This window comes from Styela clava, chromosome 9, assembly GCF_964204865.1.
Source record: "Styela clava chromosome 9, kaStyClav1.hap1.2, whole genome shotgun sequence".
Taxonomy (NCBI): Eukaryota; Metazoa; Chordata; class Ascidiacea; order Stolidobranchia; family Styelidae; genus Styela; species Styela clava.
The window spans coordinates 4634462-4660846 of record NC_135258.1 but is presented as its reverse complement, the minus strand read 5'-3'; the positions used below and the strand labels follow the sequence as shown (position 1 = coordinate 4660846).

General features: G+C 35.6%; 2 protein-coding genes across 9 annotated transcripts in view; one reads left to right on the top strand and one right to left on the bottom strand.

Annotated features, from left to right (window-relative positions):
• The window catches only part of LOC120330706 (inositol 1,4,5-trisphosphate-gated calcium channel ITPR1-like), a 99298-nt gene that overhangs the window by 33376 nt on the left and 39537 nt on the right, over window positions 1–26385 (top strand). For 5 of the 7 annotated variants that reach the window (XM_078116506.1, XM_078116503.1, XM_078116504.1 and 2 more), the window contains 17 exons: window positions 698–845; window positions 1469–1572; window positions 2809–2944; window positions 10279–10426; window positions 11018–11113; window positions 11729–11838; window positions 12493–12736; window positions 13502–13725; window positions 14512–14691; window positions 18635–18694; window positions 19446–19568; window positions 20831–20947; window positions 21741–21881; window positions 22693–22792; window positions 23439–23569; window positions 24049–24187; window positions 25283–25359. In XM_078116506.1, the coding sequence (XP_077972632.1) occupies window positions 698–845; window positions 1469–1572; window positions 2809–2944; window positions 10279–10426; window positions 11018–11113; window positions 11729–11838; window positions 12493–12736; window positions 13502–13725; window positions 14512–14691; window positions 18635–18694; window positions 19446–19568; window positions 20831–20947; window positions 21741–21881; window positions 22693–22792; window positions 23439–23569; window positions 24049–24187; window positions 25283–25359 (2278 nt within the window). The remainder of the gene's footprint in view (window positions 1–697; window positions 846–1468; window positions 1573–2808; window positions 2945–10278; window positions 10427–11017; window positions 11114–11728; window positions 11839–12492; window positions 12737–13501; window positions 13726–14511; window positions 14692–18634; window positions 18695–19445; window positions 19569–20830; window positions 20948–21740; window positions 21882–22692; window positions 22793–23438; window positions 23570–24048; window positions 24188–25282; window positions 25360–26385) is intronic. The other 2 variants (XM_078116505.1, XM_078116507.1) reach the window with 2 other exon arrangements.
• LOC144427373 (uncharacterized) lies at window positions 4820–7598 on the bottom strand. Of its 2 annotated transcripts, none has more exons than XM_078116521.1 (4): window positions 6392–7598; window positions 5968–6205; window positions 5705–5841; window positions 4820–5595 (listed from the first exon to the last, which is right to left on the bottom strand). In XM_078116521.1, the coding sequence occupies exons 2-4, from the start codon at window positions 6025–6027 to the stop codon at window positions 5400–5402; spliced, it is 393 nt and encodes a 130-aa protein (XP_077972647.1). In that variant the 5' UTR covers window positions 6028–6205; window positions 6392–7598; the 3' UTR covers window positions 4820–5399. The 2 variants fall into 2 exon arrangements, with proteins under 2 accessions (XP_077972647.1, XP_077972648.1); XM_078116522.1 differs by having other exon boundaries at window positions 6444–7598.

Sequence of the window (26385 nt, the reverse complement as noted above, 5' to 3'; positions counted from 1 at the left end):
CTAGTGGTTAAAACACTAACTTAACTATCCTAACATCATAGATTAATAATATCGAATTTAAATCCTACATTCCGCCATTCAGCCAGGGTGTATGTTACTCCTTTGCATATCAGTGACTGATTGTACAAAAATAACTCATTAGTAGTTTGGCATTTAAATTTTATCTGCATATTTCCTGGTTGTTTGCATCGAGCTTTTACCGAAGCTTATTCATGCATTACCTCGTAAGTAGGGCTGGGCAATTTAGAATGCCGAACTGTCAAGGTTCTAGCCCAGTGGTTCTCAAACTTTTCTAAGTTGCCCCCCCCCCCCCCCTTTTTAGAATTTGTCAAGTCTGGCGCCCCACCTCAATGATAACCAGCTAACAATAAGCTCAAAATAACAGATAGTAAGACGAAAGTATGTTTTATTCAAAAAACACGTTGAAAATATGTAGATGGAACGTAAGTAATGAAATAAATGGAAAGTTTTAAAAACAAAAGGCGGGCAAGATCAAAACTAACGAATATTTTTATTTTCAATTATTTTCACGCCCCCTCAATAAATTGTCTACTGTCGGTCCCCTTGTTGCGCCTACCCCACCGTGTGTGAACCACTCATCTAGTCATTCAAAAATACATTACCCTCTTACAAGAGCTTTGTTCGGGGAAAAGCTGTGATGCCTCGTGGAAAAATAATATATTCTGAATATTTTCAGACATCAACTTGACCTCTTCAGCAAAATGTGTCTTGACCGACAATATCTTGCGATCAACCCAATATCAGAAGAATTGAAGATTCCTATAATCCTAGACTGCATGGCTGATAATCAACTACCTTGCGATCTAAGAGCATCATTTGTTCAGGTAGAAATTTTGATTCACTTTTGTAGAATTTGCTCAAATGAAAGTTATCTGCAGTGCCTCAAAGTAAAATATCAAAATAAATGTTACTGTAAATGCGCATAATTTTATAACTGGTATTTTTTTTAGGTTTCTTTTTTGTTATCGTTACTGATACCATACATTTTCTTATGGTTGAGTTCATATGACTCGATTTTGTTCAAGAAAAGGCGTTACACTTAGTGTATAAGAGACTCTTCTCTAAATAGTTGAGCAGGCCCACAAAATGCCAGGAGAAACTGAAACCAAATTTTTCTAGAATAATTTGCCCAAAGCAAAGTCTTGGCCACTCAGGAGTGTTGAAGACTAATATCTCAACAAAGTTATGGGCGCCACTGAAAATAATAGACAGCGCTGACTGATATGAAGATGACAATCTACTCAATCCAATCATACAAACAGCTTAGGTGTAGTTAATTCCACAAGAATGAAGTTACGGTAATTAGGAAAAATCTTCCTGGCATAAAATCCCACTAATTAAGTAGAAGATAATGGTAAAGATTTAATTTTTAGATTGAAAATCAACGAGACATTTTTAGTTTTTGCGTAAACAACATTTTTCAACTTCTAACCTCCTTATATCCCAGCTTATGCTTCACATGCACGTTGACCGAGATCCCCAGGAGCAAGTCATTCCCGTTCGTTATGCGAGACTCTGGTCTGAGATACCAACTCTAATTACTATACACGAGTAAGTTGGTTTATTGGACACGTTTAGTGGCCATAACGATCGTTTCAAAATTTTGTTGTTATTGTTATTTGTCTCCGTCTCCATTTTTAAAAAATCGCTTTTCTCTTCGAATACTGGACCAATTGCTTTGATATTTTCAGTGGTTAAAGATAAAATTTTTCTCCAGAAGGCTGTCACTTTTTTTTTCGCTATGACGTCATCAAAATTATTGCCACTGGGTGGTGCTACGTGTCCATATATTTGAGCATAGCTCTCTTGTTTATTTTATTATCTTCAAAGAGAGGGGTTTCACATATATGCTGTATGCCAAACTAAATAATTGTGTACTCCCGAAGTTTTTGAACCAAGATGGCGGACACCCGAACGTAGTATGTATACCACGTTAGGGTTAGTTCATAATTTTATTTCAATTATACTTATTTTAGTTCGGAGACTAGCCAAGTGACTCTCTTAGTATTTTTATCTGAAATTATGGCCTAACCCTAACCTGGTACACATACTACGTTCCGGTGTCCGCTATCTTGGTTCACATACTTCGGGAGTAGCAATAATTGTATGAGTATCTCAGGAAAAGGTGTTTCACATTCTATGAACAAGGCTGTGGACAAATAATCATTTATTGTTTTTCTTACTTGCTGCTGTCATGCAAGAGAGTGCTAGTAATTATTTTTCTATATTCTGTTGTGCCAAGAAATTTCGGTGCTCCCGTAGTATGTCTACCAGGTTAGGGTTAGGCCATAATTTTATTCAGTTTCCCTTTTTTCATTTGTATTACGAGTTCAGGGATTTTCTGTGTAAGCCAAGTGAATATTATTCTGTTGGCTATTCTGTTGACATAGGATTCAGTCTCTTTACACAACTTGATGTAAATGAGGCGAACAAAATTAGTTCCCTCCATATTGGTACACACACTTCTGGACCGCCGAAATTTCATTGCTCTATATTTTCGGACCAAATTATTCTAAATTTGAAAGTTGAAGATGTGAATGCCTCCTAGGAATTTGATTGATTACTAAGTTACTAATTTTCAGTACTATGAGAGGGCTGGAACTGCTATTACACATTTTTCGATTTGTTTTTTTTGAGTCTTACCGGGTCTTTTATTTTACCTCGAATGTTTGCTGTCTCTTTAATTTTGCTTCAATTTGGTCGTTTCATATCTGTGTAACTGGATTTGAGCGTTGCTATTTTTTTGAACTGCTTTTACATATTTTGTCCATAACTCCATAATTCTAGCTATGACAATGCTGAAGGAATGAGGAATTGTGAGAAATTTGTACCCACAATGCAATTTGTTGACCAGTATTTGAACAACCTTGTCAGCAATGCAAGAATCTTCACAAATTCAAAGGAAAACAAACTCACATTCGAGGTAATTCATTTCTCTTTTGTATTGAATTCCCTAACAACTAGTTTCCTCAGCTCAGCAAGTGTATATATGTCATTACATAAGCTATATTGGCGGTTCTCAACCAGGGCCCCTCGGCCCCCTAAGAGGGCCACAGAGTAGTTGGAGGGTGGTCACAATGCTAGGCGCTAAACTGGTTTTACTTTTCACTTTACAAGAAATCTTCCTGTTCTTCCTAGTTCACCGATCGATTAAGGTTACTAAGGTTATTTCACAGGGTGTTTTCACTTTGTTGAGCGTGAATTGTGTGAACATAATGCATTTGGAATCTACTAATAGGAAATAACACTATAAATACCACTGGAATAATAAAAAGGGGGCCATGAGTGCTAAGATACTCCGGAAGGGGGCCACAAGCCATAAAAGCTTGGAAATCACTGAGCTATATTAAGCTGACACATTTCAAATAAATATAATACATGACTTTTGGAACGACAACTTTAAAACTGTTGTTAGCCGCACTGCATTTCACCTGCTGGGAACATCTTAATAACTAAAACAAAAAGTAAAGATGGTTATTCCATTTATCATGAAATTACTGAATCCCTTTTACACTTGTTGCTTTTTTTACGTTATTTTTACAAAGGAATATGAAAACACAGAATTTATGTTTTGGTGAGTAAAAGTGCAAAGCTTTTTTGTAATGTCACTGAAAAGTCTGAATCTTCTTCATTTTGTTAGTTTTGTATTAGAACAGTGTTTCCCACCAGAGTCCGTGGTCTCAAATGAGTCCGCAGAGCGTTTAAATGAGTCCGCAACGAGTTAGAAATTCACATCGGGCCGCAAACGTTTTTGCGAAACTAAATTAACTATCAGCCAAGTTAGGATTTGCGTTAGAATTTACAAAAAAAACATGAAAAGTCAGTTTATTCACATGACATTAATCCCGTCAATAATTACTGGTTACTGAGTGGGGCTGGACATATATTCGAATATTCAACTATTAGAATAGCATATTTACTAATCGAAAATTTGGTAACATGTGACGCGACAGTTCATATGCGAGTCGCTTAATCAAACGATTGGATTTCACAACTCACTTGTGGATTTCCGACGAAAACAAGAGTCTGTACACGCTTTGATGAATTTGTAATAGGTGTTTCTCGCGAGTTCGAACAACGAGGAATAAACAAATTTTCTGGTAGGTGTAAATGGTGGCAACCCAAATTTTCTAAACTGAAAAGCGGTCCGCGACCGATTAAAAACTCTTTTTTAGACATTGCAAATCGCAAAATTTTGGGTGCTACCGTAGTATACGTACCAGGGCATTTTCCTTTAGGATTCTCTACTTTACTGCCTCCAGATTGGTACGCACAGTAGTAATGTCGAATTCACACAGATTTGTCGAATTCACAAAAATACGAGTTAAAACAAGATATAATCGGGCACTTTACCACGCATTTTTGTGTCCACGGATTGTCATGATATTTTCTGAGTAGTATTGCTCTTATTTCGTCAACACAACCGCAGATTGAAAGAATCACACATGGGGATGGATTGAATAGTTTATGGCTTTATGCAACAGAAAAAATCATCGAAAAGTCGGCTCTTTTAACGAGTGACGTATACGCGACGATTACTTCAGAAGTTGTTCGCGAGAATTTCAAGGCGGTGTATTCTTGATTTACTAATATATATACTTCAAAAATATTTTTAATAAAAACTAAATTAAGTTGTACATTCTGGAAATTTATAGCAGATAGCAGTGTTAACTCTAAGGAAATTATGAGTGCGAAAGTGCTTCGCAGTCGAAAAAAAAAGTGCGAAAGTGCTTTTTTTCGATTTCAACAACAAAGTGCTTTTTTCGATTTCAACAAGTTAGGTGCCCTAGCTTTTGCTATAACTCATTTCAGATATAAATACTGGAAACAGCGCTCATTCTGTGAATTTCACGAATTAAAAAGAGTCTCTCTGTTCCTTTAAATCTTGATTAAAACGAGAGAATTCATCGGCAAGGAAAGACACCTGCTGAGCACACCTGTCGCGATTTGAAGCAAATTCATCACTAAGGAAAGGACACCTGCTTAGCACACCTGTCGTGAACGAAACTTTCCTGCAATCAACCACCGGAGTCAATTGCTCAAATGACCAGCAAAGCCTTGCACATTCGTGTTACTGCTGGCCATAGATCGATACCAAACTTCGCCTTAGGATTAATGTTTCGCCGTTTCAGATAACTGTTACATAGTGTTTCCACATGAGGTCTGTGCATAAAAGGATTTGCAGGCGGAGCCAGAACCAATCGGATAATTATCAATTTGTTATTTAAAAAGTAACGACGGTATTTTTCTCAAATCATAACGTACATTTTGCATGGCGCACCAAATATCCCGGGGGTCAACCCTTGTTTTCAACGAGAGAAAGTTACAAGGCTTCGATATCAAGTAACAAAATAGCACAGTTCACACATTTGTTTTATTCACAAATAAAAATACAAAAGCGAACGAATAAAAATGGATGGCGTGGCTTCTGCAGCCCGTTCGTGGCGACGTAGCTTGGAGTCTTTCCAATGTTGCAAGACATCCATAAAGAATGATTCCGCTTTGTCTGCTTTTATGGATGTCTCCCCGCCACATCTCAGAAGCATTGTTAGGTGTCTGCTGCTAAGCCCATTCCTACAAAAGTGGTATTCATCAATATCAAATATAATCCTATTTTCTAAATAAGTAAGTAAGAAGTTTTCTCAAATTCTCATACTTTCAAAATTATTATAATAATTTTTACCTGTGTTTCGTCTTAATTATGTTTATTGAAGAAAACCCTCGTTCGGCCCCCGAGGTATCGGCTGCGAAAACTTGAAGGACTTTGCCCAGCACTTGAAAGCATGGGTACTCGGGCGCTGCCGCTAAGTACTTGCATACCTGTAATTTATTTGCATATATTAAATTAGGTTTCATATGCTTCGAAGCCAAGTGCGTGTGTGTTGGATGAGAGATCAGAAGCATACGACAAATAAATACAAATGGTAGCTCCCGATTCAAACTTACGTTCTCCATAGCCGGTAATTGGAGAATATGCAGATCATGACGAAGATTCTGCCATTCCATCACTACTGCCTCCTTGTTTGTGAATTCTTCGATCAAAGGTCCATATTGTCTAATTTTCTTATAATGAACTCAGAAATGTAAGTAACATACGTGCAGATTGCGGTTCCTGTTTTCTTATCGTGTATAATATATGGAAACTCTCTTTTCCATTTCTCCGGCCAAGCGTCAACGTCAAGCTCTAAAATATCATGTCGTTGTTTCTTTTTCTCTGACTCGTTCATAATTACGGGTAAAATTGGCTTAACGTAATATTAGGAAGTGGAATTGTAATTAATCTACCACAAATTGATTGCGCACTAACGCACCATGCGATGATTCATATTCTAAGCTAAGCCTATTTTATCATAATAAATCTATGACAAACTTTTTCCATCCTCGTAGGTAGATCAAATCTGGGCGCTATCGCTTTAGTATACCACGCTTCCTCGTCCGATAGAATATGCTTGAAAGTAGTCCCTCCTCTTCCAGTTTTATAAGATTGTTTGACGTCATGTTTCTCCGGCTCCCTTTTTCATTCTTTATCGATTGTTGTGTTGTTGAAAAAAAAAGGGTTAACCTACTTTCCCTTCAAACTTTTTCTCCAAAATATTGCACAATATTACTTTGAAAGTCATCTCCCGCTTTACGAGATAGGTTAACCTACTTTCACTCGGAAGATTTTTTTTCTCGGCTATTTAAGCAATATCACTTTGATAGAGGCCACCCGCTGTTTCAAGCAATAAGTTAACCTACTTTTCCTTCAAACCTTTTTCTCCAAAATATTGCACATTTGCACAATATTACTTTGAAAGTCATCTCCCGCTTTACGAGGTAGGGTAACCTACTTTCACTCGGAAGATTTTTTTCTCCGCTATATAAAGCAATATCATTTTGATAGACACCACCCGCTGTTTTAAGAGATAAGTTAACCTACTTTCCCTTCAAAATTTTTCTCCTAAATATTACACAAGATCACTTCTAAAATCTTTCCCCGTTTCGTGATCCTAAACTAGCTTTTAGCCTAATTTCTCGTTTACATTAATGTTATATCATTTCAGAGTTTGCGCAAAGACAAGCAATTTTTTCAAAATGTCGGCATGCCTTGATTTGCGTGCGAGTTAGTTAAAATCGGGTAGAAAACATCATATATAGCCAGAATTTGCGAAGGAACACGAAATACAACGAGGATGATTCTCGAAAATTGAAATTAAAACATTGCACCAAAAGTGTGTTTCACGACGACATAATGCGTTTAATAAACTAAAAGGTATGGTCGTTCACAGCGAAATTCCAGTTACATATAGCACACCTTTCTTTGCCTGTCGGTGTTGGTGAATATTTTTCAAGTCCTATTTTAAACATCGACCATTTATCCGTAGTCAGCGGGTATCCGCATTCAGAAATAAAACACTAAAAATCGCGAAAATTAATTTTAGAGAGAACTATAACATGCAGATATCAGTAGCCTCATAATGGTTTGTATGTACAAAAACGCGCTCGCATGTAGCGCCGATCAAATGCATGAAATGTGGAACTATTACTTGGAATTTATTGTTAATGAAGTTGATTTTTTATTGCCATTTAATGATTATTTACATGCGCGGTGTGATTAGTTGCGAGAAAAATATATTATATTTCGGACAGAATTGTGAGTTCACATCGGCGAAGATGTTAAAGACCACTATTACGGAGTGCACTCACAACACAATTTAATTTTATTCTGATTTTTATCTTCTGTGTAGGATTTGTATCACAGTTTATAAATTACGGTCGCAATTTTTTAGGCGAACAATATTGCCATTACTGACCCCGGGATGCGATATTTGTGAGGCGGATAGTTAGTATTTCTATGCTTTTAATTTTAGATCGTGTCCGTGTAACTTTCGTAAAAAATAATATTTTAAAACTCTGCAAATTGGTAATCTCTTGAATACTCAGTGTCGAGTATTCACGTAACTCAGATTTGAGTTAAAACTCTGATACTAAACTCGTGAATGAATCGGCAATAATGGCATTTATAGGTGGTTAAAATAAAAAGATGTTTTCCCGATATCTCGAGAAATTTCCATAAATACATTATTTGCATGGTTCGACGTTTCTAAATTTACAAAAACGGTGCTGACACGCTCTGTGCAAAATTAGGAATTGAAAAATATGACACAAAAAGGCAAGGGAATTTCTTTTTTTACATTTATCGTTTCTACCTGTTAGCGATAGCCCTAGGTTAGTTCTTACCCGTAAATCATTGTAAATTAATGTTATTAAATTCTATTTGTCTTTTCAATGCGCTGTGATTCGTATTCATAAAAGTGATTGAGTCGGGAAAAGTACGTCCTTAAATTAACTTATAACCCTTCTCTCCTTTTATGCACCCACGACCGCGGTAAAATTCGTTTCATGGAGAGAAAGGAAAATACGCCTCCGGAATTGCAATCAACAATTACACATTTATCATTATCATTATCAGCGCTAAATAATAAAGATAAGATATCGTAATGACAAAAGTCTGTCGGTTTTAATTGTGTTACGGTCACAAATATTCTGGACATTATTATCATAACCTCGCAAATCAATGAGAAATGGATGCAATGTCGCAAAATTCCGAAAAATGCCACGTGATTTTAACATTCCTGGTTACAATGCAATGGCTGTTATTAATAAGGCATATGATATGTGTTTTGTGAATTTGATGATTTTGCAAAGTTTCTTCTAATTCAAAAAATAATTGCATAAGCGTACATTATATTACTCAATAATGTCGTGTCGGGTTTCAGAACTTTCTAAATCCAGAGGGGAACAAAGGCCTGTCAAACTTGCACCAGAAAATCGTTTCATTTTGTGGCAATTCGTGGATGTCACATGACCACACTCTCGTTCAAAGAAACTCACCGCGATTACGCTGTTGGAGCGTTTTGCAGGAGAAGCGAAGCGGAATGCGCGTGCTTGTATAATAATCATATTATTAACAAGAATTTTGAGGTTAATGCAAAAGCTTTATCTTCTATGTCTGCATCTCATAGGTTAGAATTCCGGTAAATATCGTTATGATATGCAGAATCGAGTTACAAAAGTACTGGTATGTTACTTTTTCGACAACTTAATAAGACTCACATGAACATATTTTTCAATTTTGAATTTTTTTCCTTTCAAAATCAGAAAAAAGTGCTATTTCTCTTCAAAATCGGAAAAAGTGCTATTTCGCAGTCCCTAAAAAAAGTTGCGAAAGTGCTTCGCACTTTTCGCAAAAAAGTGCGCTAATAGTGAACACTGGCAGATAGTATGTTTTTTTCTAACAGCGATAACGAATTCGCAAGATCGCAAAAAATATGTATCAAAGCTGAATATATTCAGGCAATATATTTTCTCATTATTATGTTCGCAGATGGCAGTGGAGTTTTGAAAAAAGTAATGCTTTCATCTTGTCGTAAGTCGATGCAACCGCGAGTTACCATGATGAACACAATTAAATTAAAATAGAAATACATTTTAAATTCTCGTCGTTGTCATGGAATGAATACTGTGTGACAGAAAAATCCATTATAGACCAAAAATGTCAGCTCTTTCAACGAACCCGTAATTGCGGCGAATTTCCGATTTTGAAATTCGTTGTATGGTTTTATTGCTGCTTTACACAGAGTACGGTTGCAATAAACGCACCTTGAGTTTGAAAAGTTTTCGCCGGTAAGAAAATAGGCCGCGACCAAAAAAGGAAATGAAACACTGTATTAGAAGCTAGGGCCATTATTTTCAACTTCACAAGAGTTATAGATCTTTACATGGTTGAATACAGACAACTTCATCAGGGCATTGTATATATATTTAGTAATTCAAAACATTGGCTGTTTCGTTTCCTTATTGCAATTTGTGCTTGTACTCACCATGATTAAGTAGCTAATAAAGAAGTAGCTGATCACTTCCTGTAGGATTTTATATTGTAACTTTGTTGTAATGTATTCAATAAATATGGCTTGTAAAGCTTGGTGTTGTAATATTCATTGGGCCTTGGTTCATTCCGACATTGATGTTCAGGTGACATAAAAGGGCGCTCCATAAGTATGTGTACCAACCAATATAGAGGTAACTAATTTTGTTCGCCTACTGTGCATCAAGTTGTATTGGAAACCAACGAGCAGGGGGGAATATATGACGGTCCCGAACTCGTAATAGAACTAAAATAAGAAAAATCTGGCCTAACCCTAACCTGGTACACATACTACGGGAGAACAAAAAAAATTATATAATGAATAAAAATCATAAACTTTTTTTCGACAGGTGGTGAATCTTGCTCGCCATTTGATCTATTTTGGCTTCTATAGTTTCCGTGAGTTGTTGAATCTGACTCGGACATTACTTAGAATATTGGATTGTGTTCATGGTGTCTCACCTAACCTTGTCAACGGAGGAAGAATGAATGAAGATGGTTAGTATTGAAATCTTGGACTTTTTTCAGTTCTCTCCCCAGACTAATAAACCTCCACTAATATATGGATACTCATACTTACTATGTAAAGTATTTTGTTTATGGGGCCCATTCATGTTCATCAATACATTCACTAATATTTGACTAAAATTTCGAGCATTGTCAAAAGGAAAAAAGAAGAATTATTGATATTAAGGGGGGGATAACTGAAAAAGGGTCCCAAACATTAGTAACTTTGCTACAATATGAATAGTTGTTGTAACATATCAAATCACGACATTTCTTTGTTGTGTTGTCAAATAAGCATCAGATTCTATCTGTTTTATTATGAATATGATCTAATTTGGATTCATTATTTCAAACTCGAATTATAATTATCGAAATAGAATATATATATAAATATATATAAATAGAAATATTCAGTTTAGGCCAGAGTTCGCACCCCTGAGGGAGGCGCGTAATAATGCCGGCTTAACAGGGGTATCAGGGAATTTTAATAATCTATTGAAAAGGGGTAGCGATCTCAAGATTTTGGGAAGCCCTGGTTTTGAACATTTCTGGTGCTTGAATATGGTATCATATTCTTCTTAGGTTCTCATGACGTCTCGCGTGGTGTTGGCAACATTGGTATGATGGTCAGCAATATGGCTTTGGGAAGCATGATTGGAAGAAACAGACAAGAGGAGGGTAAGACTCATTATGGTTATATAATTATGAACTATTTTTGTTCAAAGACAAACTCTAGATACGAAAAATTTTAGACTTTCCTGGAAGTACTTGGTTTGGTTAGGTTTCGAAAAAACTAAATGAACTAAAATTTTAAATATTTAAAACTGTATACACCGAAGTAACCCTCAAAACAGGAATGAGCCTTTGAGTACATAGAGGTAGAGGTAAGATCGGGCCTAAAAATTCCAGCTCAGGCCTGTGGATATTGAACCCGACAAAGCCCAAGCCCGACTAATTAACTGGATTTGCAGGCCAGAGCCCGAAGCAAAACCGAAATTTCATATTTTATTTAGGAGTTCTTTGAATTGTTATTGCAAGAGTTTAGTACAGTATGTGTCGTGTTGATGAGCATCCACACAGTTTAAATATATATTTTTTATAAACATTTATTCATTAAATTAATTAACATATATTCTGGCCAGACTAGACCCTAAACGTAATAATTGACATTTCAGGCCCGACCGGGCTCGGGCTCCAGATCTTAGCTCTACAATACATAGAGGTCACTTCACCTTCACAGCTGTTTGGTCATGATCAGTCATTCTTTTTTATGATTTAATTTGCTGTTTCTAGGTTCTTCTAACGGACAACATGAAGCGTCTCATTCTGTACCATCAATGAGTATCCATAACCAAGATGAATTTGTGTTGGAGACGAAGCTGAAGATAATTGAAATATTACATGTAAGACAAAATAGATACAGCAATAAAATAGGGACTTTTCTATTATTTTTCTCCAAATTTTCTTTGTTATATGTCTACATACGGTGACCTACATACATTTGAACCCATGTACATTTGAACCCATGTGTATATCCGCAGGTTCAACCTATATGCGGGTGCTAAAACCCAGTTAGTATGGGTTCAAATATCCGTAAAACAAAAAAATTTCCATAGGTGCAATAATATGCAGGGGCAATTGTCGTGGGTTCAAATGTAATGGAACCCTACATAAACCTACAAGAAGAAAACCTCTAATAATAATAAAAATGGTTACATACAAATAATTTTTTAAATTATTATTTCATTTAGTGTTTTCGAAACCTAACCAAAGCAGATAACAACACTGAATTCTGTAGTTTTTGGAATACATGGGGTGTCCATAATGGCTTGAGAAATTTTAAAAATGCAAAAGGAATTTATCGATACCATATATTGTTTTGGCCCTCATAGATGTATTAAATGAAATAAAAATACTTGAACAATTCCTAAATTGTAAAGGGACTTTATGGGCTCTCTGTATAATTTATGTTTGTCAATTTTTTTCTTCCGATGAGCTTAAGAGTTCTTGGACAAGGGTAAAGATATCTAATACATAATATTTTTCACACATTTCAGTTCATTCTTGATGTACGACTCGATTATCGAATCTCGAGTTTACTTTCAATCTTCAAACAAGAGTTTGACGAGAGCAATCAGGCGAACCAACAAAATGACCTTTCAACTTTGGACCTGGCTCAACAAAACGATCAAGAACAGCCGCCGAAAAGTACTGATAGTGAATCTGCTGGTGATAATCAAGAGGCGCAGAAACAGACTCCGACGGCATCAGCTCCATCAGTTTCAAATATGGATGATTCCGGTGAGTTTGATTTTTAATCTTCTGGTAATTGACTCAAAGCATAAAAATCTAATGTAAAATAAAAATTGTGTAGCGAACATTTGAAATATGGAAATGCATTAGAATTTAGTTGTTTGAATTCCTTAATACAGGGGTGTGCAAATGTGAAACGAGTTATGGTCCGTGCGAGTTATTCCAAGTTATTATGTTACAATGCCCTTACAGCTAGTTTGTGCGAGGCAAACAACGCATGTTATAAGCCAACCCGAAATGTTAGTGCATGCAACTACAATAAGCCTATGTTAAATAAAGGTGCAGCATGTGGTTTCACACAGTAATTTGTATCTGGCCCTCCTGTATTGAAGGTTGCACACTTGAAGCTTTGGATTTTTTTGAACCAAATTGTAAACAATTTGAAGAGTCCAGCATTTCATTTTAAGGTTATACTTTTTTAGGTCATAGGTTTTTTCACTCATAATCAATTTATCAATGTACAATTTCTTAATGTACTTTTTCTAAAATAGTGCTTTTCACAAGATGCATTCCAGCCCTGATTATGAATATTCTCCAGGCATAGAAACTAGCAACCTACTGACTGGAAGCCATTTAGCCATTTAATTGATTATTGGAGAACCATAGGTTACAGTAAATGCCACTAAGTAAATATTTGAAGCAATTCAGGTTTCATATGGTCAGGAAAATTGCATAACGAGAAAACTCAAATTTTTTGTTTTAAATCTGCGATGATTGGCTGCTAGTGATTCATTTTTTAAAATTTCTCTTTAGCACCACCTATCAATTTGAATGTGATATCGGCAAAAGCGGAAGGAATATTCGACGGATCTGTAGAAAGTTCTGGACTCGACCTTGATGGGGAGGGAGGACGAACGTTCCTACGAGTCTTGCTCCACCTAGTGATGCATGACTATCCTCCTCTTGTATCAGGAGCGCTTCAACTTCTATTCAGACACTTCAGCCAAAGACAAGAAGTTCTACAAGCTTTCAAAAATGTGAGTTTAAATATGTCTATTGATGACTTCTAGAGGTGGAGAAACCTCATTTCTAGACCAATGTTTTTTAACTTTTTCTACCACCCCAATTATATTTTTTCAAAGACATGGGTGATGTTTTTCTCCTCATTTTCCAAATCCAAGAAAGTAAGAACAAATCTATAAGTTGAGATTTTCCTATTTCTTTTATTTTGGGAGAGGAATGCTGATAAGAAGTCCTAGTCACATGGTAGATCATAGCCTCAAATTCTGTAACCAGTCCATGTCAGGTGCAGGAATAGTTAACCAGTTATTTGCATCAGATCCGTGGACTTGATAGTGGAAGATGCCATAAGTGACCAGAAATTTCATGAACAATTTTAAGGACCGTGATTTAAATAATATTAAATTTTAGCTTTCCCGATTCCCTGAAATATAAATATAAAGAAATTGTACCGAGTCTTTGGAGAGATGCCACAGGTCATGCAAAAAACTCCCACCCTGTCTAGAGGTCCAGGTAATGTTTATCATATTGAATAAACTGTCATAACAGCCATCTTATAGGCTTTTACTCCCCTAAAATATAGATATAAATAGTACATTCCTACCTTAAAGGCCCAGTTATTAGTGAATAAAAACGACTGTAATATTTTTATCACCCTTGCTTCTGTTTGCTGGATTACTAATTACTAAATGTGCAGCATAAATTAACTGATTAAAAGCATTTAATAACAAAATGCAAGGGTTGTGGAGTGTCGTGAATCTTTGGCCACAGATCATGTAATAAATCTAGTTCCTTATCTACAGGTCCAGCTCTTAGTGACAAAAGACGAGCATAAAAACTATAAAGAGATAAAGAAAAATCTCGACCAATTGCGTTTACTGGTTGAAAAAAGTGAGCTATGGGTCTGGAAAGGCAAGAACGTTTCTCTCTCTTCAAACAATAGCAGAAGAGAGATGTCTAGTGCTGAAGCAAATACAAAAATTGTGAGTTTCGATTAATTTTGATTTTAGCACTTTGGCATGTTCATATGCATTTATTTACCAACTTTCTGTGAGCTGTGTGTGAACATAGACGCAGAACTTTGGATTTTATTAAATTATGATGAGTAATTTTTTAATATTTTTGCTAAAATTGGTTCTCAGTTCGATTTAAGTGGCGTGTGGCTAACAGCTGGTCTTTCTATCTGCATTTGTGACAGATTGAGAAGTTTAAAGATATTGCGCAACATTTCACGAATTTCATTTTGTAACATTTAGTCTGACGAAAGTTGGACATTTGCTTAGGCGAGCAGTCCAGAACAATGACTTTGATTTATGAAAGTTACTAGATAAAATTTGTGGAAGTTTGATGCAACATCTTTGAACTACTTCAAAAATTGTTCATGCAGTCTTGAAAATCTTTTTGGCAATTTTTATAGTTTTTTGAAATTAAGAATTCTTGTGTGAAGCTAGCACTGAGTTTGCTACTCTATTATATTTATTAGACTGCTACCTAGTATAGCTACGTATGGCAAGCAATGAAAAAATCTAGTTATAAGGTTGGCAAAGCCAAGTTTTGTTGACTTCTGAAAATCTTTGACATGTTTTGTAAAAATTTGCCAAGTATTCTTTGATTCTGCTAGCCTTTTCTAGCAAAAATTCATATTTAGCTTAAACTAAAAAAATTTCTATCAAATGTGATGCGAGTTTCTATTGCTCTAATAATCTCAGCATATTCCTATAAGTAGTTTGCTATTTCAAGATCTTGATTTGGCTTTTGTGATGGCAATGTTTGAAGCAAATGCAAAATTTTTTTGGTGCTCCCGAAGTATGCGAACCAAGATGGCGGACATCGGAACGTAACATGGGTAACAGGTTAGGGTTAGGCCATAATTTTTTTCCAATTTTCCTTATTTTAGCCCTTTTATGAGTTCGAAGACTAGCCAAGAGCCTCATGTAGTATTTATACCTAAAATTATGGCCTAACCCTAACCTAGTACACATATTACATTCCGATGTCCGCCATCTGGGTTCGCATACTTCGGGAGCCCCATTTTTTTATTAGCTTCGTTAATCTTAGTTTATTTTTATGAGCGCTCTACCAAATTGCTTCAATAGATGATTCTTTTTGATTTTGCAATGCTGATATCCTTCGTAATAAAGGAAATGATTTTTGCTTGAAGCAAATGCAATGCGAGATCTATTGGCTCTGTAAACTTTGATTATTGTTCTTACAACCGCTTCGCCTCCTTCAAGATTCTTTATTGATTTTGCATTGATTACCTTTCTAGTAAAATAAATTAATTGTGCTTTAAAGACAAGCTAATATAGAATGCAATTATTGGCTTTGTAAACCTGGCTTTGTAATGATTTGTAAAGCATTTGATAGCTCCTATAAATCACTGGTCTCAAACTTATTAAGCCATGCCCTTCTTTTAGAATTTGTCAAGCCCCCCCCCCCCCCCCCCCACCTCAAGAATAACTAGCTAACAATGAGCTACAAATAACAGATAGTAAGACGAAAATATGTTTTATTTAAAAATACGTGGATGGAATGTAGATATCCACAATTAAAAATGTAAATATCTAAAATAAGATCCAATCTAACAAATATTTTTATTTTTTAATTAGCTTCATGCCCCCTCAAAAAATTCTCCACCGCCCCTTGTGGGGAGCAACTCGCCCTTTTAAGAACCACTGCTATAAATGCTTTGCATTTCAAAATAATCCGTTTTTGATTTTGCGCTGAAACTACCTCCATACCAACAATGATTGATAAGGCTTGAAGTGAACGCAACAGATTTTTATTTATCACGAACATCTTCTCACAATATATATCGCTCGAAACTAATACAAGCAAAAATATTCCTGACAAGGCGATGCACACAAAGACTAAGCTAAATTAATATTTTAATATTTTTGGCTTTGCAATGTGGATACCTTTTTACCAAAAGAATTTGCTAATTTCGAAAGAAAAAAGTCCAAGCATATTATTCAAAAGATTGCAATCACTTTTTAATACAGATTTGTTACTGAAGCAATTAATAACACACTTTGAAAAAACGAAAGCTAACATTACACTGCACACAGATGCAATGATCAAGATGTTGTATATCTATTTCATAACTTTATATAATCAACTGCAAGCACATTTTGAATCACTAAATTTTCTGAATGTTATGAGGAAGCACTGAATGATTTCTCATTCAATTTTGAACTTAAATGAATTTATATTTTAGCTCTGAATAGTGCTCAAGACGAGAAGTACTGATACAATATGATGTATAGCTTTTAATAGAACTAATATTTTTTTGATCTTTATGCCTATACTATGCAACAGGGGTCGGCAACCTACGGCCCGCGGAGTAATATAATCCGGCCCGCGACACCTCACTGAATTATAGTAACAACACAGCCGTTTTGGCGATTATATTTTTTAGAGTTTCAGACTAATTAATATATTATAACCTAACAAGTATATATTTCACAATTACTCGTTTAATGAGCATATAGTTTAATTATAATTAGACAAATGGCAACAAAACGCAGAAAAGTTGATGCTAAGTGCAAAGGGTTCAATGGCGCGGAAAATATGCGATGAGGAAATAAATCTTTATTCTATTCGAGAGATGTATCACTGCTTGATTTTTATTTTAAAAAGTATCATTCGTTCGGTTTTCAACTTGTGCAAAAATATGTGCGGCCCGCCAATGACTTGCAACCCTTGATTTTGACCCGCGAGCGACAAAAGGTTGCCGACCCCTGCTATGCAATCTATAAAGTGTTGGTCAGGATATGGGCGTGGAATTTGAACTCAAAATTTTTATAAAGACGATAACTTAAATATTGTAATTTCAAAAAGTGCATTCCTAAAACTAAAATTTAGCAAATATCTGCAGTCCTCTTGGGGTTTCGTGTTACAATTTGTGGTAAAGTTTTGCACAAATTATCAACCCATGATCAATAAGCAAAAATTATCTTCAATTCTTAATCAGGGATGTCCAAATTTGAATAGTATGTTGATTTTTGTGTTTTAAAACAAACGGAGCAAATATTAACTTTAGTTTTATCTATCAATTTATATTATTGTCATGAATAAGGCAGTATATTGAATTTTTTAGAAAAAGTTTTTTAAGCATTTGTATTGCAATTACTGGTTGCGTTTTCAACAAAATAATGACTCACTGTTCATTATAAAGTCAAATAATTATCTTCAAATATGGATTGGGGATGGCTGTCAGGATGATTTTATTTTGAATTCGAATTCGCATTATATAGATTTATACTATGAACAAAATATGTGGTTTTCATGGTTTTACTGTGACAATTACCGGTGGCATTTTGCACAAAATAACAGCACACAGTTAATAAGCAAAATTAGCTCCACTTCTGGATTAGGGATATCCAAATTTGAATACCAAAAGATGCCAACGCCAAAATTATTTCATATTTCATGATTTATGACGAAAAAGAAGAAAAATTGTAAATTTCGAATATCTAAACCAAAAACATTATTTCAAGATCTGTTTAAACCTGAATTGGAATAAAATAAATAAATGTTTATAAAATTTGATATACCTCATAGTTCTCAAGTAAAGATATCAAATACTGTGAAAAAATTAAGATTTGATAATCTGAATAAAAAACTTCAATGTCTAGTTTCTTTTCAATTAGATTTATTAATTTTTTTCGTATAATTACGTATATATCATACTTTTACCGCAAATATGATGAATTTGAAGAATAGAGAATAAAAATAATTGAAATGAAATTAGCTTTTTTAAATACTGGTATTGTCGGATATCCCTTATCTAGATGTTTGCGTTTTGCATTATTTTGCTCTGCACAACAATTTGATTTACCGTCAAATTGTTGTTAATTTTTCATCTTTTTTGCATGTTTGCGTTCATGATGCATGCCTTATTATTTTTCATCTTTGCACGGACAGAATGACATGCATGTTCCGCCACGGACACGAAGAAAAAGCCGAGCAAATCTCGCTGAATATGTAAGTTACTGAAAGCTTGTAATTGCTTGTTTTAACAATTTCTATTGCCAGCAATTAACATACTTATTTCATGGTCTATATCTACAGCCACGAATATCAGCATTGTTATGCAAGCGCACTGCTTCTCTGGTCTTACGATCAAAGACGGCATTGTGATGCAAGTGCGACGCTCCTCTGATTCTATGTATCCTCTGGCAAACGAGAGATTTATGTTTTCTACAAGTATCAAAAGTTTTGACTCGAAAGCCAAAAAAAGCACAATAGTTATGGGATATTGTGTGAAATTGATGTATTCTTTGTAACCCCTTAATTTGCTCCGCGCCCCACCGCAGGTCGCGACCCCCATATTGCGAACTCCTGATTATAGACGACAGGTTCTGAATAGGCTATTTGGTAATTGCTATTTGTATGGGCTTCTATGTAGAACGCTATTTGTCTGCCAAAGTAAAAAGCATCTTAGAAATAGAGGTTTTTTATTTTCTGTAGCAGTTACACATGGACAATCATCGGCGCTCTCGTATTATTTGCACCAAGATGGTGCCCAACCTGGTACACATACTATGCTAAGGTTGTGCGCCATCTTGGTGCACATACTACGGGAGCACCCAATCAAATATGCCAGTTGTTGGCCATTTCTTCCCAATATTGTGTTTTTATTTTATATTTCCTCATTTATTCTTTCTGTATACATACATTGCACCTTGCTTTTGCATGAATTCATCAAGTTCTCTCTTTCTCTCATCATTGGCAGTTTACAACGAGCAGTCGGGACTCACGAGACGCAAGCGTGGATTATCCGAGCCCGCCAAATTCGGATGGTGATCGTCCATTTGTTAGTACGTCTTCATTCAAGAATTATAACGCCATAAAGGAGGTTTGTAAATGTGTTTGTGACGTGAGAATAATGTTTTGTGGGTGATCTTGGTGTCAGTATACTAACTGTCTCTCCAGAAGTGTGTGTACCAATATGGAGGTAACTAATTTTGTTAGCCTCCTTCACATCAAGTTGTGTAAAGTGACTAAAACCTATGGACAGGTGGTAAATTCACTTGACTAACAGAACCAGTGCCTAAACTTGTAATTGAACTAAAATAAGAAAAATCTGAATAAAATTATGGTCTAACCCTAACCTGGTACACATACTACGGGAGTACCTGCTAACCTGTGTGTGTATTGAACATAACTATAAGAATTGTAAATAGTAAATTCGCTTTAGTACTGCATTGGGTTCCCTATATTCCAATAGTATGGTTCAAATGTGCAATCTGAGACCATGACACATGGAATTGCAACTTTGTGAAAAAAAAATATCTTTGTAATATATATAACTATGCGGATGAGAGTTTGTCCCTATTTTTTGAATGAGCTTATTAGTGAAATTTTTACCTTTTTCTAACAATGTACTCATTTTCGGATTAACATTACAATAAGTTGAAATTCCATATTCTGGTTTTGTTACCAAGAGATTGGTTTGACTTTTTCTAAAATTAGGCTCTGTCTATCTAGTTCGTTTTGTTAGAAATTAAATCCCTTCAAGCTCGCAATTAAAGACTCTATATTGTTTGCTTTTATTCATTCTTTTTTTTCTTGGTGTCTACATCTGGGTGTTAACTTCTTGTATGATGTCATACTTCCATTGTTAGCATCTTTGTGAAGTCATATTTTCATTGTTCATCTTGCTGCTTTCTCTTTTTCGTGATGTGTTTTTATTTTGAATTATATCCTATTTATCTTTATATTGAGGACTTTATACAGCATAATTTTTTATAACAAATTTATATACAGGATGTTGTCGGTTGTTTGCATTTCTTGTATCAGGGCGCTCCCAATTTTATTTGAGACAACAGGACTTTGCTTTTTGCAATCTTGTACTTTAAAGCATTTCTATCATAAAGATAAATCAATTTATAGGTCTAAGCCAATCAGTGTCTAGATTCAACTCTTCTTTTAATACTTTTCCCTATTCAATTTGATTGATTGAGACTCGTTGCTTTGAGCCATCTTGAATAAAAAAAAAAATGTATTACTTTTACAATGGTAGATGTATTGGTCTATGTGTATCAGTAGCTGCTGAAATTCTGGCATCAGTGCTCATTCCATGTTATTTAACTTATGATATTATTACTGGATATTCAGATATTAACAAAGCTTGGAAACCTATGTGTATCTGGTCCGTCTAAAAGTCCTCGCAAAGAACAACAAAGACTGTTGAGAAACATGGGGGCGCATACAGCTGTGTTGGATTTATTACAGGTAACTTTTTGTGAATTTTGTGAGAGTACTTAAGCATATTTGGGCTGTGTGTTGAACTGTCTGTCAGGTTGCTGACTCAGACCCAGTCCAGTTGGTGACAGCCTTTTTGGTAACAAATAAAGAACAGTGTATCATTCAGTATATCTGTCATTAAATTGTTTTATATATCTGATTAATATTATTGTATTATTTAATTTTGAGTAAATTTTTTTTTTCAAATAATATGATTTTTAGTAAAGGCTGATAACTGGTTAAAATGTTTGGCTACTGCTGAATTAGATGGTGTCTAAATTTTGATTTCTGACTGTCTGCTGGCCTCTTACAGCTTCCTCCACCATAAAGCTCATGCATACCAAAACAAATAACTGGCTAACAAATTCCATACCAGACATAGACTGGTAACTGGACGTAATAAAGTCTTTCTCCCCCCGGGATAAATATGTAGATCCCATCCTCATAGGCAGTGCCAAATGTGGTGTTGATATAAAGTTACATTTTACTATTAATCAAAGGTATAGCCATCCAAATACTGTCCTACCGAAGACTTTGTGTATTTCCTACTTCTGATAAAAATCATTATGACACTGATACTCACGAACTCTTTTCCAGAATCTAGATATCAAATGAACACACATTCACAGGTTTTATATATTCAATCCTACTATAAGGCAGCTGTACTCGAAATTTTTAGATAGTCTCGAGTGGGTTGAAACAATTAAGAACCACCATCTCTGGTGCGCAGAGTTTATAATTAAACCTAACATTTTTACTCACAACCTCCTGCCTTTTTCAGATATCATATGAACGTACTGCTGACGTCCACATGCAAGAAGTGATGGGATTGGCTCATAGTTTTCTACAAGCTTTCTGTAAAGGAAATCCACAAAATCAAGCATTACTGCATAAACATCTGAGTCTGTTTATGACTCCAGGGGTGAGTTTGTATATAAAACATTTTCATTTTTTTTTTGAACAAAAAGTCAACGAGAATATCGGTCAGAGACCAAAGACTTATCGATTGAAAGTTAGGGGATCCCCCAAAACAGCGCTCTTACTCCATAGTGACACCTTGTGTCCTATCACTAATTGATTAATAACTCGCTAATTATACGACATAATTTGCCCAAAATCAATAGGCGTCTGGTCCGAGATATGATGAATGCACACGCAAAATCTGGAGCAGATTCAATCTCGCTTTCGTGAGATATCGCGTGCATCAACAGACAGACAGACAGACAAATACCTATCAACATACTTACCGATTAAAATCGATAAGTAATGAGCCTAGTCATCTAGTTACATGGTTTGTAGGGGCATGTTAATAATATTCCTCCATACAGATTGTAGGCTGAAATGCTGAGAGCATCTTAAAAATCGGATTGAAAGTTCGATGTGTATTATCGCCATTTTAGTCAAAGAAAAAGTGATATGACAATAAGATTACTGTATATTTATAAAAAGGGTGATGGAGCTTTTGGTAATTCGATTTAGTAAGCAATATTGAAAAGTTTTGTCAACACTGTCGCCACAAGACCATCTCGCCTACATTTTCATCCAGCAATACATGAACACTTAGAGTTTAAGAATATATTAACCAAAAAGAGCGAATAAATAAATAGCTTATTTTAACAGGTACAACTTTACAACTTAGGCCTTATTATCGAACGTCAAACACTGGCTCACTGTACTAATTTAATTCTGATAACTCTCATTTTCAAATATAAATTTTTTACTTTTCTATTCAGCTACTGGAAGCACAGACAATGCAAGCGATATTTCAAGACAATGTTGCTCTATGTAATGAAGTCACTCATGCTGTAATACAACATTTTGTGCATTGCATTGGTGAGTATGAGAGAGGACTTTAGATCATGGGTATGCAACAGGCGGCCCATGGGCCACAACCTGTCCCGCCACGTCATTTAGTGTGCCCTTGTCAGCACTCAGATTGACACTGATATAATTGATGAATTTTTTGAAGTAAACTACTGGAATCATAATAAAAAATAACCATGTTAAGGTAATCACCTTCAAAATTTATATGTGTACCATTACCTAATTTTCAAATGACATTTTCATTGGTAGATTCTCGATACATGGCTTACATTCTTGTAGCTCAAGCCAAGCTCTGCTGATGTGTAAAAACTTCAGGAAAGAACTTTGAAGGTTCACTTATCATGCAGTTTTGAATTATACAGAGATTTTGCTTTTTCTATGTTTTTTCTCCCTTGATTATTTTTGTATATCTTCTGTACAAAATTTAATGGGGGGGTTTAGCGGGTCCATAGGTTTTCAAGAGTGTCTAGAAAGCGTTTCATGCTACAAAAATTGTTGTGAATGATATGTATAAAAAATTTTCTTTTGAAAAAAAGCTGGGAGATTTTCGACGCACATATGGGGTAAACCCCCACTTCTCTATATGTGTGACCACATCAAAAGTTTTTGTCAAGATACATTTATTAGTAAATTTTGTCTTTTTTTTTATCTTCAGAGAGCCATGGTCGCAGAACTGAATACCTGAAATTTCTTCAAGCTATCATAAAAGCAGAGGGCAAAGGTCATATTAGAAGATGCCAAGATATGGTCATGGCTGAACTGGTCAACACACAGGCTGGAGAAGAGGTAAGATTTGTATACTTTGGATATCACCGCAGTAAAATCAAGTTTACTAGTGTCACATTTCAAGGTTCAGGAAAAATATCTATTTGCTATTTAGTTTTAATATTCAAATCCGGAGCTGGCCATAATCAAAAAAAAGATCCTTTTTGGAAAATTTTCATTAGCATCTCATCGCGAAAGATCACTGATGTAAGAATCACAGGAAACTACGTTATGTGTAATCAGATTTACATAAATATCCCGGGTGTAACCCACTATGCTAGAATATAGTCTGTCTTTGACAGGTGGTTATACCTTTAGCATCGTCACTAAAACTGACAAAGCTAGACTATAATAAAATGGTATTCGAACCTGCGAACCCACACAGGGTGATCAGGCTTGCGGTGGTGAGGTGCTCCTAATGCTTAGCACGATGCGAGTTACTGAGCCGATGTGTAAATAATATTAAACATGTAAAAATTTGAATCATTGTCATTTTTCAGGTTCTTCTTTTTTACAATGACGATGCATCTTTCAAGGATCTTGTGAATCTGATGAATCATTATAAAACTTACAACAGACACCTTGTCAAGGATGATTGTAGTCCTTTGCTTTATCATATTGAATTGGTGCAATTACTGGGTAAGATTGTGGTTGTTCGCCTCTTTAGGTTATGTACCGGTATGTTAAAGCGACTATGTAAAGTACTAAAGTATATGTAATAAATGTCTTAATCAAACTGCAATAACCAAAGTAACACATTCAGACATAGGCAACATCAACTGAGCTGTGCACCAGACCACTTAGAGCACATGGCCACATCACCTTCACCGGTGGTTGGTCATGATCAGTCACCTGCAACTGATGACATCACAGGTCATGCTCAACCATCTGGGAAAATGCTAGTTGCCAGAAATACAGTTAACAATGTATTTCAAGGGTTATTTTATCCAAGGTTTCTTTTTATATGGCGTTTTTTTACATAGTTTGTTCTGAACAAGACCTTTTACAAGCAGCCACTCACGATATGTTAGAACAGGGATGGGCAAGGTTTTTGTATCAAGGGCCAAAAATATTGCCCAGCCAGTAAGTGTGGCGTAAAAAGTTACATTTCATGAACAATATTTACAGTGTTTCAAAAGCAAAAGTGGAAAACAAAGCTCACTTCGAAACTAAATTCAATCGCAACTTCAACAAATTCCATTAGCTGAAACATTGAAATTTGGTTTCGGCAGCATCAGGCTATATTTAATGACCCAACGGGTCGGATTTGGCCTACAAGCCATAGTTCGTCGATGTCAGTCTTTGAAGCTACCATTTGTTACAAAAATCAGAATCTTTTCAGTTTGCCATCGCCTTAAATTTAATAAACCATGGGTGAGGTGATGTACACGAGGTTAAACTCTGAGAGGTTTAAGAAAAAATTAAGGTACTTCCGTTGTGTTTGTACCAGGTTAGGGTTAGGGCATAATTTTATTCCGGCTTCTTTTTTTTTAGTTTTATTACGAGTTCAGGGACTGTCTGTTTTAGCCAAGAGAATATACCCCTGCCCATAGGTTTCAGTCCTTTTATACAACTTGACGTAAAATAGGCGAACAAAATTAGTTACCTCCATATTGGCACACATACTCCAAATTTTTGTCCAACCGTGATTTTGTCCAATTTTGACCGAATGAACAATGGCTAACTTTACTTATTAGCTAACTTTACTCATTCTAATTTAATTCTCTTCTCTAGCTTACTGCACTGAAGGGAAGAATGTGTACACTGAAATCAAATGCCACAGCTTGCTACCGTTAGATGACATTAAACAGGTAAATCATCCTTATTTGGTTATTTTAGATGCAGTGAAAGAAGCATAATTGAACAAAGCTAGTCGCACCAAGAGTGTTGTACAGACAATAGTTATGTCCTTAATGTGTTCGATTACGACGATGTGGCACATTGTGCTAAGCGTTTGGAATACGCTCGAAATCACACTTGTTCTTGCGTGATTTTGCAGGTTCGAATCCCATGGGAGTATAATTATGTGTGATAAGGTTGCTGGACTTCTCGCTGCCTCAGGTTTATGGCTGCTGGCCAGTTACGGCTTCCTGCACCATCAGGCCCATGCAGCTGAAAACATATAACTGGCTAACTAATCCCATACCCGACATGGACTGGTAACCAGACGAAAGGCCGTGGTTCGTCATATGATTGAGCCATCCTATAGGCTTCCTATCCCCTGGATATGTGAATCTTATCCTATCATAATCTGAGAATTGTCTCCATTGATGTTCGCTCGAAATTCTCACTCTGGAAATTTTGTAGCTGCATCCATGCTCTGTTCGAAGTGAAAACTGTTTAAGATTCCCAACACAAACTTCATTTTGATAAGTGCACCTTCGGTATCATTTTCATCTGCCAGAATGAGCACTGATATCCACACAATGTTCTTCAATTTCATATCAATGAATGAACACCTCAAATATCAGTGTTCACAGCAAAAATTTTTCTAGTGCATTGACACCATGATTAATGTTCCAACTTGGTCTTCGTATAAATAGGTTGACAGCCTAGATTCATTGTTTACTCTAGGACAGTGGTTCCAAACTGTGGCCTGCGGGTCGTAACGTTTTAATATGGCCCATCGAACCTAAGTGAAATAGTTTAACATTTTATGTTTTTTTCTCTTTAGGTTTTAGATACCACCTGTTTCTACGTCATTATCACAGTTTAGGGCATGTGTATATTTGTAACAATTAAGTTCGATATCTCAACAATTTGGTATTCTGATTATATGTATCAGTCCCTCGCGGGCTCTCCCCTCTCCTGGCCCGCAAATATCTTTCAGCTTCTAA

What these genes read in the sequence shown, in the direction of transcription:
- LOC144427373 (XM_078116521.1), bottom strand. Translation starts at nt 6,027, where the DNA reads ATGGAATGGCAGAATCTTCGTCATGATCTGCATATTCTCCAATTACCG. An exon ending in AATTACCGGCTATGGAGAAC is followed by an intron (nt 5,842 to 5,967) that starts GTAAGTTTGAAT and finishes AATAAATTACAG; the next exon opens with GTATGCAAGTACTTAGCGGC. An exon ending in ATAATTAAGACGAAACACAG is followed by an intron (nt 5,596 to 5,704) that starts GTAAAAATTATT and finishes CCACTTTTGTAG; the next exon opens with GAATGGGCTTAGCAGCAGAC.